Source organism: Carcharhinus amblyrhynchos, chromosome 16 (assembly GCF_965287045.1).
Source record: "Carcharhinus amblyrhynchos chromosome 16, sCarAmb.v2.hapA, whole genome shotgun sequence".
Taxonomy (NCBI): Eukaryota; Metazoa; Chordata; class Chondrichthyes; order Carcharhiniformes; family Carcharhinidae; genus Carcharhinus; species Carcharhinus amblyrhynchos.
This window is the reverse complement of record NC_137339.1, coordinates 26,370,062-26,387,243: the sequence shown is the minus strand read 5'-3', so window position 1 is coordinate 26,387,243 and position 17,182 is coordinate 26,370,062. Positions and strand designations below refer to the sequence as shown.

Genomic DNA, 17,182 nt, shown 5'->3' with positions numbered 1-17,182 from the left:
CCACTTCCACTTCGACCCCGCCCCTCGCGCTCCATTCAGTCCCCACCCCCGCTCTCGCGCTGCTTTCTGAGAGCCCGAAGGACGACCGTTAAGCGGCGCGTGCGCATCAATCCTCCCAAAGCGACGGGAGGGTTACGGGGCGGCAGGGGGCGGGGAAATCAGCGTGTTCCTCCCCTCACCCCCCCGTGGGCGAACGCGGCCTGTGATTGGTGAATATCGCTGCCTATCATCTGATTGACAGAGGTACTCGCCTATGAAGGGTCCGCATTCACCCAGGCGGTGGAACGGCCTCCTGACGATTGGTGGGCAATCGTCTGCCGTCAGATAACTGACGGCTGTGTTCACCAATCCGCATGCCACTTTTGCCCGATGCCCTCCCCCCCGCCTTCGCCATTCAGCCAACCTATCGGCAGCCCCGCGGAGGCAAGTTCGGTTGAGCCGGGCAGGCAGGCAGCGTGCAACCTAAGTTGTTCATCCAACGATCGCGAGCTTTCCTCCTTCTTGCGGCTGCGGGTACAAACAAAATCTTCCCCACAGTTGAGGTAGGTCTGCCAGTTTAAAATTCAGCTTCTGTTCCCCTTTCCCCCCCCCAAATGGCCTATTGTTTCGAGCTCGTCGTGTGCAAACGAAAGTCGGCGAAGTCTTTAAACGCATCCGTGATTTTCGTATCTGTCGGCGCCGTTGTTTATATGGGGCAAGTTGTATTTTTTTTGTCCCCTGCACCGTAGGCCTCGGCGACGCAGTGACTTCTCCAGCACCCCCTCCAGAGTCAAGAGCAGCACATCCCTTTCCATTGCTCGAACAAACTTGATTGGGACACCAGCTTTGCTTTACCCCGCAGTTTGTTTCAAAACTTCTTCATAACGCAGGCTTCGGGGTCCTGAAGAAATAAATCCACAGTTTTGGAGATTAAAATCTAAACGTGCTACGGACGAGTTTCTTTCAATGCGCGTTAAGTAAATCCCAAGACCTGGTTTGACTTGTTGAAAGAAGAATACAAACAGTTGACCTCCCGCCCCACAGTTAAGACATTTATTATTATTCGTACATGTAAAGCAGAATTTCAATCTTCTGGTATTCACCAGTTTCTCTCATTCCTTGTATTTTGTGGAACATAGAAAATAGGTGCAGGTGTAGGCCATTCGTCCCTTCGAGCCTGCCACACTATTCAGTATGATCATGGTTGATTATGCACTTTCAGTATTCCACTCTCGCTTTCTCTCCTTGATGACTTCAGCCACAAGAGTCATGTCCAGCTCGCTCTGGAAAATATTTAACAAACTGACCTGAACTGCTTTTTATGGCACAGGATTCCACAAGTTCACAATTCTTCCTCATCTCAATCCTGAGTTGCTTATCCCTTATTTTAGACTGCGACCCCTACTTCTGGACTTCCCAAACATCATGAACATTCTTACCACGTTATGATTGAACAAAAATTATATGGTTTTTGGTTATGGGCCACATTTTTACAGAATGCAGAAATTGTCAAAGTTTATTTGCATGTGCATACGTTTTAAGTAGAGGCAAACAAAATTTCCTAGGTTAGGTGCTACGAAACCTAATATTTTGTGGAACATAGAGGGGTGAGGAGATGAGTGAATACAGTTTTAAAGAAAAACTGAACTCAGAATGGAGTTGAAAGTGCAATACACCTTTTATGGAAAGCATATAAAATGCTATTAAGGTGAGGAGACTTTTGAGAAGTTGTGAAGTGCCAGAAGAAAAAGTTGCTGTTGGTGAACTGTGGATAAGGAGTAATGTGGTCAGTATGGAATGTGTGATGTACAGTTGGAAGAGAAGGCAGCGCTGGTTGAAGATTAAGGTATTGAAATCAATTTGTCAGATTGTCAAATGGTTAAAATCCAAGACGAGGTATGTGGACATATTTGTATCACTGTAGGCTCAGAATGAATTGTAATTTGTGCAAAGTTGAAGCTGTCTATATTTAAGAAATCATACTTTGGGATGATAAAATTTTGATGCTAGCTGGGGGAGAAGTGAGTCTGATTTCCATGAAGACGGAAGAAAGCCGACATGGTAGGGTAATGGAATAGTAACAATTTAAAAAGGTTAAGCAGCTAAGATGCTGCACCTCTGGATTTAATTTGACATTGCATCTGAGATGTTTATGGAATCAAAGCTGAACATTTGTAGGTGCAGTGGGAGCTGAGAAATTGATTTTGTTTTCAAAAACATAGCATTTCATGAGTCTTCAAGATATCCACGCTCTGTTTAGACAATCCTAAAGTGCATCATATGGAATTTGAATGTTGACTTTGGTTCTGCATATTCTGTGTTTTTGAGACTCAAATTGACATGCAGATAATGTGAAGTGATCTTAAATTATCTCAAAGCTGGAGGTTTGGTTATGGCTTTCAAATGGCTATTGTTGTCAGGCAGCTAATTTGAGGTAGAAGATTAAAGCGTGCACAAACTTAGGTTCCAATAACACCTTTCAGAATACAAAAAAACTTGTCTTGGAGTCAGATGATGAATTGTTCTGACTTTTTGGCTGTGATTAATCGGTGTTGTATCAGGTTACATAAACTTTAAATCTAAATCCGTGTATATTTCTTAGAACTTGGTTTTCTAAGCATTGAGCTATGTTTTGTAAGTTCAGAACACAGGACAAATTAGCAACTAAAATATAAATGCAAAAGGAACTGAGTTGTTTAGAGAAGTGGCAACATTTTTAAAAATAATATTCAATTTCAATTTTTTGTGGATTTAAAATATGTTTCAGCTGACCATACACAGTAAAAGCATAGGCAACCTATTATTAAGAGTTATATCCTTTTGGGGTAGAAAATCAACTGTCTTTAAACTTTCTGGTTTGAATGCGACTCCAATCCACACCAGTGTGGTTTAAGAGGCCTAGTAAGCAGTCCAGTTGTGTCCGAGGTAAATGGACAACAAATGCTGACCTGCCAGCCATACCCACATCCTGTGAATAAATTATTTAAAATTAACTTTAAACTACCCATGAAACTTTATTGGAGTTCCAGTAAGAGTCCTGAATGCATGGAAAGCATTTTCCCGAGATTTCCCTAGAATGACCTGTCAGAGCATTGCCAACTTGTGTTCACAGCTCAGATACCTATAACTAAGTAACCAGTTTGGCTCTCCCTGCACCATTTCAATGTCTGCTATCTTTTCTATAATACAGTGACTCGAACTACACACAGTATTCGGGGATATAGTTGTATCAATAACTTGCACTGTCTCATCACTGGTTTATACTGATAGACATTGATAATTTCATCAATACTAAGTCTGTCTCTTTAATGAAGCTTGTTTATGCAGATATTGATTTAAAATTGAGGATTAATGATGGAAGTTAAACGTAAGGTTTCAGCACAATCCAAATAAGAAAGTATGCTGTTAAAAGGATGGTAACAGTGGTAGTGTTACTGGAGGAATAATCCAGAGGCATGAGTTCAAATTCCACCGTGGCATTGGAAATTCAATTGAATAATAAATCAGGCATAAAATTCCAGTCTCAATAAGAATGATCATGAAACGGTTTTTGTAAAAGCCCATCTGGCTCAGTCGTGTCGTCCGGGGGGGAAATCTGCCTCCTTTATCTGATCTGGCCTGCATGTAACTTCAGATCTACAACAATATGGTTTGTTCTTAACTGCTCTCTGAAATGGCCAACCTACATCATGGAGACTGCAGAGGCTCAAGAAGATGGTTCAAGGGCAATTAGTGATGAACAATAAATGCTGGACTTTCCTGCAGCAACCACATCCTCAGTCCATTTTTTAAAAATGCAGGGAATTTTGAGCACATTGTCAAATAGATAGATGAGTTCAAAGCAGTTAATTTTATAATTTTTTTATTCATTTGTGGGACATGGGTGTTACTTGTTGGCCAGCATTTATTGCTCATCCCGAAGTGGACAGTGCGGAAGGCTGTTACAGGTTACAGAGGGACATGGGTAACCTGCAGAGCTGGGCTGAGAGGGGGCAAATGGAGTTTAATGCAGAAAAGAGTGAAGTGATTCACGTTGGAAGGTGTAACAAGAATAGCGTATTGGGCCAATAGTAATAGTATTTGGCAGTGTGGATGAGCAGAGAGATCTCGGTGTCCATGTGCATAGATCCCTGAAACTTGGCACCCAGGTTGATAGGGTTGTTAAGAAGGTGTACAATGTGTTAGCTTTTATTGGTAGAGGGATTGAGTTTTGGGGCCATGAGGTCATGTGGCATCTGTACAGAACTCTGTTGTGGCCGCAGTTGGAGTTCTGGCTTAATGTACAGTTCTGATCGCAGCATTATAGGAAGGATGTGGAAGCATTGGCAAGGGTGCAGAGGAGATTTACAGGATGCTTCCTGGTATGATAGGAAGGTCTTATGAGGAAAGGCTGAGGGACTTGAGGCTATCTTTGTTAGAGAGAAGATTGACTTAATAGAGGCATATAAGATGATCAGAGGATTAGATAGGGTGGACAGTGAGAGCCTTTTTCCTCGGATGGTGATGGCTAACACAAGGGGACATTAAATTGAGAGGTGATAGGTATAGGACAGATGTCAGAGGTAGGCTCTTTACTCAGAGAGTAGTAAGGGCATGGAATGCCCTGCCTGCAACAGTAGTGGACTGGCCAACATTAAAGGCATTTAAATGGTCATTGGATAAACATATGGGTGGTACTGGAATAGTGTAGGTTAGATGGGCTTTAGATTGGTTTCACAGTTCGGCGCAACATCAAGGACTGAAGGGCCTGTACGGCACAGTAATGTTCAATGTTCTAAGAGTAGTGGGCGAGAAGAGGATTGGGAGAGGTTTAAATGTCAACAAAGATTGACAAAGAAGTTGATAAAGAAGGGTAGGAGAAACTATGAAGCTGGGCTAGCGCTTAATATAAAAAAGGATAGCAAGAGTTTTTATAAATATATAAAAAGGAAGAGGCTGGCTAGGGTGAACGTTGGTCCTTTAGAGGATGAGAAAGGGGACCTAGTGGTAGGGGATGGGGATATGGCTAAGGTATTGAATAACTTTTTTGTTTATGTCTTCACGGAGGAGGACGTGAATAATTTGCCGGGTGTTAGCGATGGAAAGGTGGTAGGACTGGAGGGTCTTAATGACATTACTGTTACTAGAGAGGCGGTGCTCGACAGACTGGAGGGGCTGATTGTGGACAAGTCCCCGGGACCGGATGGAATGCGTCCGAGGGTTCTGAAAGAAATGGCGGAGGTGATAGTGGATGCCTTGGTGGTTATTTTCCAGATGTCGCTGGATTCCGGGGAAGTGCCGGATGATTGGAAAACGGCTAATGTTACGCTGTTGTTTAAGAAGGGTGCCAGGCAAAAGGCGGGGAATTATAGGCCGGTTAGTTTAACGTCTGTGGTAGGTAAAATGTTAGAATCTGTCATTAAGGAGGAAATTGCAAGGCATCTTGAAGGGAATTGCTTGATAGAGCAGACGCAGCACGGTTTCATTAAAGGGAAGTCGTGTCTGACAAATTTACTGGAGTTCTATGAGGATGTGTCTAGGGCAGTGGATAGAGGAGAGCCGGTGGATGTGGTCTTTCTAGATTTTCAGAAGGCGTTTGACAAAGTACCTCACAAGAGGTTATTGCAGAAGGTTGAGGGACATGGAGTTGGGGGTAGGGTGTTAGCGTGGATAGAGGATTGGTTGTCAAATAGGAGGCAGAGAGTGGGTGTCAACGGGTGCTATTCGGATTGGCGGATGGTGACTAGTGGAGTGCCCCAGGGGTCGGTGCTGGGGCCTCAGCTTTTTACCATTTATATAGATGATCTGGAGGAGGGAACCGAGTGTAGGGTGTTGAAATTTGCTGATGACACCAAGATTGGGGGAACGGCAAATTGTGCGGAGGGTGTGGAGAGTCTGCAGAAGGATCTAGATAGGCTGGGCGAATGGGCCAGGAAATGGCAAATGGAATTTAATGTTGGCAAGTGTGAGGTGGTCCACTTTGGTAGGAATAATGGTAGGAAGGACTATTACTTACGGGGCGAAAAACTGCAGCAGGCGACGGTGCAGAGGGACCTCGGGGTCCTTGTGCATGAGTCGCAAAAACCCAGCTTGCAGGTGCAGCAGGTGGTCAGGAAGGCGAATGGGATGCTGGCCTTCATAGCGAGGGGGATTGAATATAAAAGTGGGGAGGTCTTGCTGCAGCTGTATAGGGCATTGGTGAGGCCGCAGCTGGAGTACTGTGTGCAGTTTTGGGCGCCGCACCTGCGCAAAGATGTTTTGGCCTTGGAGGGAGTGCAGAGGAGGTTTACTAGGCTGATACTGGAGTTGAGGGGGTTGAGCTATGAGGAGAGGCTGAATAATCTAGGCTTGTACTCGTTAGAGTTTAGAAGAATGAGGGGAGATCTCATTGAGACGTGTAAGATGATGAATGGGATGGATAGGATAGAGGTGGAGAGACTCTTCCCGCTCAAAAAAGACAGTAGGACTAGGGGGCACAGCCTCAAGATAAAGGGGGGGCGGTTTAGAACGGAGTTGAGGAGGAACTTCTTCACTCAAAGGGTGGTGAATCTCTGGAATTCTCTGCCCGTTGAAGTGGTGGAGGCTGCCTCGCTAAATATTTTTAAGACGCGGGTTGATGGGTTTTTGATAAGAGAGGGGATTAAGGGTTATGGGGAGAGGGCGGGAATGTGGAACTGAGCCACGACAGATCAGCCATGATCTTATTGAATGGCGGGGCAGGCTCGAAGGGCTAGATGGCCTACTCCTGCTCCTATTTCTTATGTTATGTTCTAATTGACGTTGAAACTGATTTGCCATTTCAGAGGGGAGTTGCTTTCCTTCCCTAAAGGACATTATTGAACCAGATGGGTTTTATCCGACAATCAACAATGGCTTTGTGGGCATCAGTAGATTCTTATTTCCACATATTTTTTATTGAATTCAAATTCCACCATCTAGCATGGCAGGATTTGAACACAGGTCCCCAGAACATTAGCTGAGTTTCTAGATTAATGGTCTAGTGATACCATTCAGCCATTGTCTTCCCTATAAAATTACTTGTGTAATTTTTGTTGCTGTTTTGAGTTCTGACAATCTGACAGTCTATGATGAACCAAATGCTTCTAAAGGTAATGAGTTTTATCATTAACTCTACAAACTATGGTAAATGCCTTATGTGTACTGTCAGAGTAATATTGCTGCTCTGGGGACAATTGTTAACATGCTGCAGTTGGATATGATAATGCTTATAAAGTTAATTTAGAATTTTAATCTAGCGTGCTTTCTGTTCCCACTGGTCTTAAATCTGATGCATTAACTTTTCCAAATAATGTAAGTTGAAATAAGGTAAAAGTTCTGTGATCTAATGCAGTAATGAACTTCATGGTAAACATTTGAGATGATGGTGTCACAAAAATAAAGATCTCCTATTGACAAAATTACTTTTTGACAGATGTATGTTTTTATTATTTGTTATTGTCTGAATATAGCTCTGCCTCTGGATAACCTGATGCTGCATGTTCTAAGTACCAATTAGCATGATAAATGATTCTTCATTATTTATGTAGATAATTATATAGAACAAAGAAATAGGCCATATGGCCCAATTGGTCTAAGCTTTGTATAAGCCTCTTCCCATCTGACCTCATCTAATCCAATCTGCATGTGCTCATATTTCTGTACCCATTGCAATACATTAAGCCAGAATTCCCAAATTTTAAGATTTTAAGATCTTTTAAGATTGAAGGTGGCACAAACCTCTAAATGGGTCAGCACAGTGGTTAGCACTGCTGCCTTACAGCGCCAGGGACCCAGGTTTGATTCCCAGCTTGGGTCACTGTCTGAAATTTGCATGTTCTCCCCATGTCTGTGTGGGTTTCCTTCTGGTGCTCCAGTTTCATCCCACAGTCTGAAAGAAGTGCTGGTTAGGTGCATTGACCTGAACAGGCACTGGACTGTGGCAACTCGGGGAATTTCACAGTAACTTCATTGCAGTAAGCCTTACTTGTGACAAATAAATAAACATTAACAAATATTTGCTGGTGAAATATAATTAATCTCAAACAGAGAAATGGTGGCAACCTAGAATGTGGAAAACGTGTATCTTGAAATACTGGCAGGCTGTAAATAAGTTTGGATGTGGATTGGAAGTTATTTTTAGATTTTTTTTTAAAAGAATGAGTTAAATTAGTTTAAAATATTTTCCCCTTCGAACTGTAATGACTAGTTTATGATTTGCTTCAGATTTTATCTTCGCTGTGCAAAATGAATTCTGATAACTCCTGTTCAAAATCATTTATTGAATTCGTTTAAATTTGCCCAAAGTCTCTGTCAGAGTGTGCATTGTGAACAAAGGCGTTTTTAACCTTAAAGTTCAACCTTGCCCATCTTCTACAAAGTGCTCCAAGGTAGGCTAAGTATTTCAACAATACTGATGTAAAATCAGCAAAGCAATGGATAAAACTCAACGTAATTTAGCTCCACAGATTATTTAGAATAATCTCTACAATACTTGGAGTTCAATAAAACAAAGCAAACTGGTACAATGTGTAAATACATATTACAAATGAGCTTTGGCAAATATTGTGATTGTTTTGAGATTTGTGTTCTGATTTGAATTCTTTGATTGAAGTTTTATAAACTAGTAGGTTATCCATTGTATTCATCATTCAGTTGATGAATACGGGTTTCTCTCTGCATGATATGTGAGAAGAGTTAGAAGTGAAACTTCAGAAATTTCCTTTAGCAGGACAGAACCTGCTACTCCGTTGTGACAACAAAATTCAAGCAGAAAATGCTGTTGTAGCAATATAGGGTGATAAATGTTTTTACCTTTTTCTGTCTCTCACGCATTCGTCCTTCTTTCCCTTTTTTGATTTTTGTACACAGTTTGATGTGAAATTATCTATTTTAGCTTAACACTTCATGGTTCAGGCCCTTCCATTTTATTGACCAAAGGAGACATACAAGTCACAGGTTTCGTCTGATAGCACTGTGCTGCTTTGACTCCAATAACTGCAAGTTGCAATTTAGAATCCTACAGAGAGTAAATCTGATGAATGCTAGCATTAGTTATTCACTGCTGACTGCAAAATCCTGGCTGATCAATTACTTCCATCAACTGCATTATCAGATTGTGCCTCAATATCTGTAAATGTATTTTTGTTGTTACCAACACTTAATTTCTATAGTAACATTCTGATTTGGTTTTGAGTATGTATTGTAATACTTCTTGTTAACATTGCATGCTTGTTACTTAAAAACAGAAAACACTGGAAATACTCAGCATGCCTGGCAGCAGCTGTGAGAGGAAGAAACAGTTAACATCTATGGTTAATCCTTCATCATGACTTTGATAGATCTGATGGCGAGTCACTGACCTGAAAAATTAGCTCAGTTTCTCTCTTCACAAATGCTGCCAGACCAGCAGAATGTTTTTTGCATTTTCTGTTTTTGTTTCAGATTTCAGTGTGTGCAGTATTTTGCTTTTGCATGTTTTTCATAGTATTGTACTGCCCTCTGATTTACTCTTTTCCGTGCGAAAGAAGACTTTAGCCTATCAAGTTCATTTTGTCTAAGAATATGGAGTAATATAATTTTAACAAGTTTATTTAAGCTTCTTGACCAATACTGCACAAATTACTGCGTTTGCATTAAGCCTTTTTCAGCTAAGGCATGCAATTAAAATAATAACCGAGGATTAACTATCTGTTTGCGGTAATTTTTCTCCATTTCTAATATATCCCTGCATAGATATGCTCTGAAGTTTATAATTTTTTATTTATCTATTTTTATAATTATATATATCATGTTTATTTACTAACCTGATAATTACAAGTGCAATTTCTACTCCTACCTGGTCAAATGCCCTATTCAAAATTGTCACCAAAACATTCTTGTTTCTGTAAATATAACACAATTTTCCTATTGCTGTTTTGTAAACTTAGATGTGTCCCATTCGTTTTGATGAGCCCCAGAATATTTTGAGACTGTGTCTAGAATGCAAGCATATTTATAAGATTGATTCAGTATTTTGGGTTCAACACCCACTCCAGAATTTGAATGCCAAAATCAACACTGACATTCTAGTGTGGTACAGAGGGAGTGCAACACTGCTGGCTGTGCAGTTTTTTGGATGAAGTGTTAAACTGAGGCATCTACCCTTTCTGCTTGAAATAAAAGGTCTGTGATACTTTGAGGAAATCAGTATTACTCTTTGGGCTGAAAGGCCTCCTTCTGCACTGTAAGGATTCTATGGATTCCATAATTTCTCATCATCATATTGCTGTTTGTTGAGTTTGCTATGCACAAACTGACTGCCATGTTTTCTACATTACAACCGTGACTACCAGTGTTCCATCTAATTAACCTTCACACTTCACACAATGCAGTGTGGCTGCACCTCCACATGTGCTAAAGGAAGTATTGCCTGTGTGTAGTCTATTAATTTCTTGCACAATACAAGTTTAGAAGAAAGGCTATGTCTACACTTCAAAAAGTACTTTGGCCATAAAACAGTTTAGGACATTGTGTGGTTGTGAAAGGTTATCTATAAATGCAAATTTTTTTTGTTTTGTTTTCCATCTATTATTTTTGATCATGTTAATCGCCAATTTAAACATAGTGTTTTTAAGAATTAAGATTTACCTTTATGTTTTAATTGATCAATGGTGACATATTTCTTTGCCTTACTTGTGTTCCATAGGTGTTTCAGAATGAGTTATACTGAGAAACCTGATGAAATCACTAAAGATGAATGGATGGAAAAACTCAATAATTTACATATCCAAAGAGCAGATATGAATCGTCTTATAATGAACTATCTAGTTACAGGTAAGACTAATGCAAAAGGGCATATAGGATTCACACATGATTTTGGAAGAGCTTTTCACTGGAAAGGCCATGTTGTAGATAACATTTTATGAACAAATCTGTTTTGCCAAAATAAATCTTCACCTGAAAATTTTTTTTTCTTTAGTATTGAGACCTGGGACAACTGAAGCTTTTATATTGAGCGAAAAATAACTTCTAAATTAAGCTGTTTCAAATAATAAAAATGGATATAGTTAGTAATATACAAATCTGTCAGAATTTGTGAAAAGAAAGGGTACGTTAATGTTTTGGGTGTAATTACCATTGGTTTATTTTTCCCAATTATAATTTGCTATGAATGTCGGTGTTAAATAAAATAGTATTATTAAGATCAAAAGTGTTACTGTTCTTGTGTTTGGAATGGTTTGTGGTGATCACTGCTCTAAAACTGTGCCATCATAAATGAGTGTGAAATCTAGAGAAACTGTGCAAAATAATTATTTTCCTTGAGGTAAGAAGATGCTGCAATAGAATTGTATTGCACCTTTCTAAGTAGTTTTTCATTAACAGGGAAACAACATAGACCTTGCATTCATGAACTTCCAAAAGGTGTTTGATGATGCACCACACAAACTTTTGCAGGGTTGAAGCCTGTGGGGTTTATGGCAGTGGATGCATGGATACGAAATTGGCTAAGGGGCAGAAAGTAGAGTAGCAGAGGATGGCTTTTTTGTTCAGACTGGAGAGAAGCATACAGTGATATTTCCCAGTGGCCAGTGTTTTGTCCAGTGCTCTTTTTGATCTGTATAATGACTTGGACTTCGGTTGGCAGAGCATAATTTCAAAGTTTGTAGATAAAACTTGGCAATGTAATAAACCGTGATGTGGATAGTAGCAAACACATGTGGACATGTGATGTGCTGTTTCTGTATGATATGGGAGCTGGTCCTTCCCAGTGACCATGTTTGCAGTAAGTGCTGGTTGCTTGAAGAGCTCCAGCTCAAAGTAGATGAGCTGGCCTCTGAGCTTCAGACACTGAGGCTCATCAGGGAGAGGGAGTGTAACCTGGATAGTGGGGTGCAAGAGAGATTTACACCCCCTAGTCTGGCTAACTCTAAGGATCAATAACAAGAGGGTGCTGCTGGGGGGAGGAAGAAGAAGGGAGTGGGGGGGTGAGGGAAAGGGGGAAGGGAGTGGAAAAGGGGTGAGGGAAAGGGGGAAGGGAGTGGAAAAGGGGTGAGGGAAAGGGGGAAGGGAGTGGAAAAGGGGTGAGGGAAAGGGGGAAGGGAGTGGAAAAGGGGTGAGGGAAAGGGGGAAGGGAGTGGAAAAGGGGTGAGGGAAAGGGGCAAGGGAGTGGGAAAGGGGGAAGGGAGTGGAAAAGGGGTGAGGGAAAGGGGAAGGGAGTGGAAAAGGGGTGAGGGAAAGGGGGAAGGGAATGGGAAAAGGGGTGAGGGAAAGGGGGAAGGGTGAGGGAAAGGGGGAAGGGTGAGGGAAAGGGGGAAGGGTGAGGGGGAAGGGTGAGGGAAAGGGGGAAGGGTGAGGGAAAGGGGGAAGGGTGAGGGAAAGGGGGAAGGGTGAGGGAAAGGGGGAAGGGTGAGGGAAAGGGGGAAGGGTGAGGGAAAGGGGGAAGGGTGAGGGAAAGGGGGAAGGGTGAGGGAAAGGGGGAAGGGTGAGGGAAAGGGGGAAGGGTGAGGGAAAGGGGGAAGGGTGAGGGAAAGGGGAAGGGTGAGGGAAAGGGGGAAGGGTGAGGGAAAGGGGGAAGGGTGAGGGAAAGGGGGAAGGGTGAGGGAAAGGGGGAGCGGGGGAGGGAAAGGGGGAGGGGAGCAGGGGGGGGAGCGGGGGGGGGAGCGGAGGAGGGAGGGGGGGGGGAGCGGAGGAGGGAGGGAGGGGGGGGAGCGGAGGAGGGAGGGAGGGGGGGAGCGGAGGGGGGAGGGAGGGGGGAGCGGAGGAGGGAGGGAGGGGGGAGCGGAGGAGGGAGGGAGGGGGGGAGCGGAGGAGGGAGGGAGGGGGGAGCGGAGGAGGGAGGGAGGGGGGGAGCGGAGGAGGGAGGGAGGGGGGAGCGGAGGAGGGAGGGAGGGGGGGAGCGGAGGAGGGAGGGAGGGGGGGAGCGGAGGAGGGAGGGAGGGGGGGAGCGGAGGAGGGAGGGAGGGGGGAGCGGAGGAGGGAGGGGGGAGCGGAGAAGGGGGAGCGGGGGAGGGAGGGGGGGTGGAGTGGAGAAGGGGGAGCGGGGGGGGGGAGGGTGGAGTGGAGAAGGGGGAGCGGGGGAGGGGGGGAGCGGGGGAGGGAGGGGGGGAGCGGAGAAGGGGGAGCGGGGGAGGGAGGGGGGGTGGAGCGGAGAAGGGGGAGCGGGGGAGGGAGGGGGGGTGGAGCGGAGAAGGGGGAGCGGGGGAGGGAGGGGGGGTGGAGCGGAGAAGGGGGAGCGGGGGAGGGAGGGGGGTGGAGCGGGGGAGGGAGGGGGGGTGGAGCGGAGCGGGGTGGAGCGGGGGAGGGAGGGGGGGTGGAGCGGAGGGGGGTGGAGCGGGGGAGGGAGGGGGGGGTGGAGCGGAGAAGGGGGAGCGGGGGAGGGAGGGGGGGGTGGAGCGGAGAAGGGGAGCGGGGGAGGGAGGGGGGGTGGAGCGGAGAAGGGGGAGCGGGGGAGGGAGGGGGGGTGGAGCGGAGAAGGGGGAGCGGGGGAGGGAGGGGGTGGAGCGGAGAAGGGGGAGCGGGGGAGGGAGGGGGGGTGGAGCGGAGAAGGGGGAGCGGGGGAGGGGGAGCGGGGGAGGGAGGGGGGGTGGAGCGGAGAAGGGGGAGCGGGGGAGGGGGAGGGAGGGGGGGTGGAGCGGAGAAGGGGGAGCGGGGGAGGGAGGGGGGTGGAGCGGAGAAGGGGGAGCGGGGAGGGGGAGCGGGGGAGGGAGGGGGGGTGGAGCGGAGAAGGGGGAGCGGGGGAGGGGGAGGGAGGGGGGGTGGAGCGGAGAAGGGGGAGCGGGGGAGGGAGGGGGGGTGGAGCGGAGAAGGGGGAGCGGGGGAGGGGGAGCGGGGGAGGGAGGGGGGGTGGAGCGGAGAAGGGGGAGCGGGGGAGGGAGGGGGGGGAGCGGGGGAGGGAGGGGGGGTGGAGCGGAGAAGGGGGAGCGGGGGAGGGAGGGGGGGGAGCGGGGGAGGGAGGGGGGGTGGAGTGGAGAAGGGGGAGCGGGGGAGGGAGGGGGGGTGGAGTGGAGAAGGGGGAGCGGGGAGGGAGGGGGGGGACCCAAAGGCCTCATCCCCTCAATCTGCACAACAGGTTTGAGGTTCTTGCTCCCAGTGTGGACAAGAACGAGGGCTGTAAGGTTGATGAGCAGACTGCCCACGGTACAGTGGTGCAGACAGAGGACCAAGGGGAAGAAGTAAAGAGGAATGTAGTGGTAATTGGGGATAGTGTAGTTAGGGGTATAGACACTGTCTTTTGTCACAATGATAAAGAATACAGAAGGCTGTGTTGTCTGCCTGGCGCTTGGGTCCAGGATGTCTCGTCTGGGCTGCAGAGGAACCTGGAGTGGGAGGGTGAGAATCCGGTTGTTGTGGTACATGTGGGTGCCAATGACATAGGCAAAATGGGAACTAAGGATCTGCAGAGGGAGTATGAAAAGCTGGGAATGAAATTAAAAAGCAGAACCAACAAGGTTATCTCTGGATTACTACCTGAACCACGTGCAGATGGGCGTAGGGTAATTAGGATTAAAGAGATGAATGGGTGGCTCAGGGATTGGTGTGGGAGGAATGGGTTTGAATTTATGGGGCATTGGCACCAGTATTGGGGCAGGTGGGACCTGTTCAGATGGGATGGTCTTGGTCTGAACCGTGCTGGGACCAGAGTCCTGGCGAATCGTATAACTAGGACTGTAGATAGGGCTTTAAACTAATGGGGGGGGGGGGAAGAAGAGGGTGGGGGGGGGGGGGGGGGAAGAAGAGGGTGGGGGGGGGAAGAGGGTGGAGGGGGAAGAGGGTGCGGGGGGGGGAAGAGGGGGTGGGGGCAGAGGGAGGGGGTGGGGGCGGGGGCAGAGGGTGCGGGGGGGAAGAGGGGGAGGGGGCAGAGGGTGGAGGGGGCAGAGGGTGCAGGGGTGGGGGGGAAGAGGGGGCGGGGGCAGAGGGTGGAGGGGGGAGAGGGTGCAGGGGTGGGGGGGGGAAGAGGGGGCGGGGGCAGAGGGTGGAGGGGGGAGAGGGTGCAGGGGTGGGAGAAATTACAATGTCTAAAGTAAAAGAGAGGGTACGGGCATGGGAAAATGTTGAGGATGTCCCAATAATAAAGGGAGTAGGGGGCATGAGAAAGGTTGGTAGCGTTCCTTCAAATAGGGTCCAGATGAAGGCTGGGATAAAGACACTTTACCTGAATGCACAAAGCATTCGGAACAACGTGAGTGAGCTGGTGGCGCAGATCAGCACAAATGGATATGATCTGGTGGCCATTACGGAAACGTGGTTGCAGGGTCACAGGGACTGGGAGCTGAATGTCCAGGGGTATCAAGTGTTTAGGAAGGATAGACGGGAGGAAAAAGGGGGTGGGGTAGCTCTGCTGATTAAGGATAATATCAGGGCGGTAGTAAGAGAAGATATAGGCTCCAAAGAGCAGAACGTGGAATCGTTGTGGGTGGAGGTAAGGAACAGTAAGGGGAGGAAAATGCTGGTGGGTGTGGTCTATAGGCCCCCAAATAATAACTTGGAGGTGGGGCGGACTATAAATAAGCAAATAAATGATGCGTGCAGAAATGGAACGGCGATAATTATGGGGGATTTCAATCTACATATTGACTGGTTGACCCATGTTGGACGCGGTGGGCTTGAGGAAGAGTTCTTGGAATGCTGCCGGGATAGTTTCCTTGAACAGTGTGTGACGGAACCGACAACGGAGCGAGCTATCTTAGATCTGGTGTTATGTAACGAGGCAGAATTAGGGCTTGTTGTGAGGGATCCTCTTGGGACAAGCAATCATTGTATGGTTGAGTTTTGATGCAGATGGAGGATGAGAAAGTAGGGTCCCGAACCTGTGTCCTCTGTTTGAACAGGGGAGTACGATAGGATGAGAGAGGAATTGGCAAATGTAGATTGGGGGCGCAGATTGGTCGGTAGGACCGCTGAGGAACAGTGGAGGATCTTTAAGGAGATCTTTTTCAGTGCTCAGCAGAAATATATTCCAATGGTAAAGAAGGAACGTAGGAGAAGAGATAATCAGCCGTGGTTATCGAAGGAAATAAAGGAGAGTATTAAATTAAAAGCTGATGCGTTTAGAGTGGCTAAAAGTAGTGGGCGAGTAGAAGATTGGGAGAGGTTTAAAAATCAACAAAGATTGACTAAAAAGTTGATAAAGAAAGGAAGGGTAGACTATGAAGCTAAACTAGCACTAAATATAAAAAAGGACAGTAAGAGTTTTTACAAATATGTAAAGAGGAGGAGGCTGGCTAGAGTGAATGTTGGACCCTTAGAGGATGAGAGGGGGAATTTAGTGGTGGCGGATGAGGAAATGGCTGAGGCCTTAAATAAGTTTTTTTTGCCTCGGTCTTCACGGAGGAGACGCCAATACTTTGCCGGATATTAAAGAAAGAAGGATGGTAGGAGCTGAGGGCCTGAACGCGATTACTGTCACTAAAGAGGTAGTGCTTGATCGACTAGTGGGACTGATGGTGGACAAGTCTCCAGGACCAGATGGAATGCATCCCAGGGTTCTGAAGGAAATGGCAGAGGTGATAGTAGATGCCTTAGTGATTATTTACCAAACTTCACTGGATTCTAGGGAAGTGCGGGAAGATTGGAAAACGGTGATGTTACGCAGCTGTTTAAAAAAGGTAGCAGACAAAAGGCAGGGAATTATAGGCTGGTTAGTTTAACGTCTGTTGTTGGAAAAATGCTTGAATCTGTCATCAAAGAAGAAATAGCAAGGCACCTAGAGAAGAATTGTTTGATAGAGCAGACGCAGCACAGATTCGTTAAGGGGAAGTCGTGTTTGACAAATGTGACTAGTGCGGTAGACAGAGGGGAACCGGTGGATGTGGTGTTTCTCGATTTTCAAAAGGCGTTTGATAAGGTGCCGCACAAAAGGCTGCTTCAGAAGGTTAGGGAGCATGGAGTTGGGGGTAAGGTGTTAGCGTGGATAGAGGATTGGTTGCCTAATAGGAGGCAGAGAGTAGGTATCAATGTGTGTTATTCTGATTGGCGGTTGGTAACTAGTGGAGTGCTGCAGGGATTGGTGCTGGGGCCTCAGCTATTTACCATTTATATAGATGATCTGGAGGAGAGGGCTGAGTGTAGGGTGACGAAATTTGCTGATGACACAAAGATGAGTGGAAAAGCAAATTGTGCGGAGGGTGTGGAAAGTCTGCAGAGGGATCTAGATAGGCTGAGTGAGTGGGCAAGAACCTGGCAGATGGAGTACAATGTTGGCAAGTGTGAGGTTATCCACTTTGGCAGGAATAATAGTAGGAGGGAT

The 17,182-nt window shown here is 46.3% G+C and overlaps 1 protein-coding gene across 4 annotated transcripts in view; it reads left to right on the top strand.

Annotated features, from left to right (window-relative positions):
• The first annotated feature begins 434 nt into the window (after window positions 1-434).
• LOC145353909 (glucose-induced degradation protein 8 homolog) overlaps window positions 435-17,182 on the top strand; it is a 41,120-nt gene continuing 24,372 nt past the window's right edge. For 2 of the 4 annotated variants that reach the window (XM_080204885.1, XM_080204882.1), the window contains exons 1-2: window positions 435-542; window positions 10,652-10,770. In XM_080204885.1, coding sequence (XP_080061011.1) covers window positions 10,653-10,770 — 118 coding nt within the window. In that variant the 5' untranslated portion in view covers window positions 435-542; window position 10,652. Of the gene's footprint in view, window positions 543-614; window positions 1,023-10,642; window positions 10,771-17,182 lie in introns of those variants that run through there. The other 2 variants (XM_080204883.1, XM_080204884.1) reach the window with 2 other exon arrangements.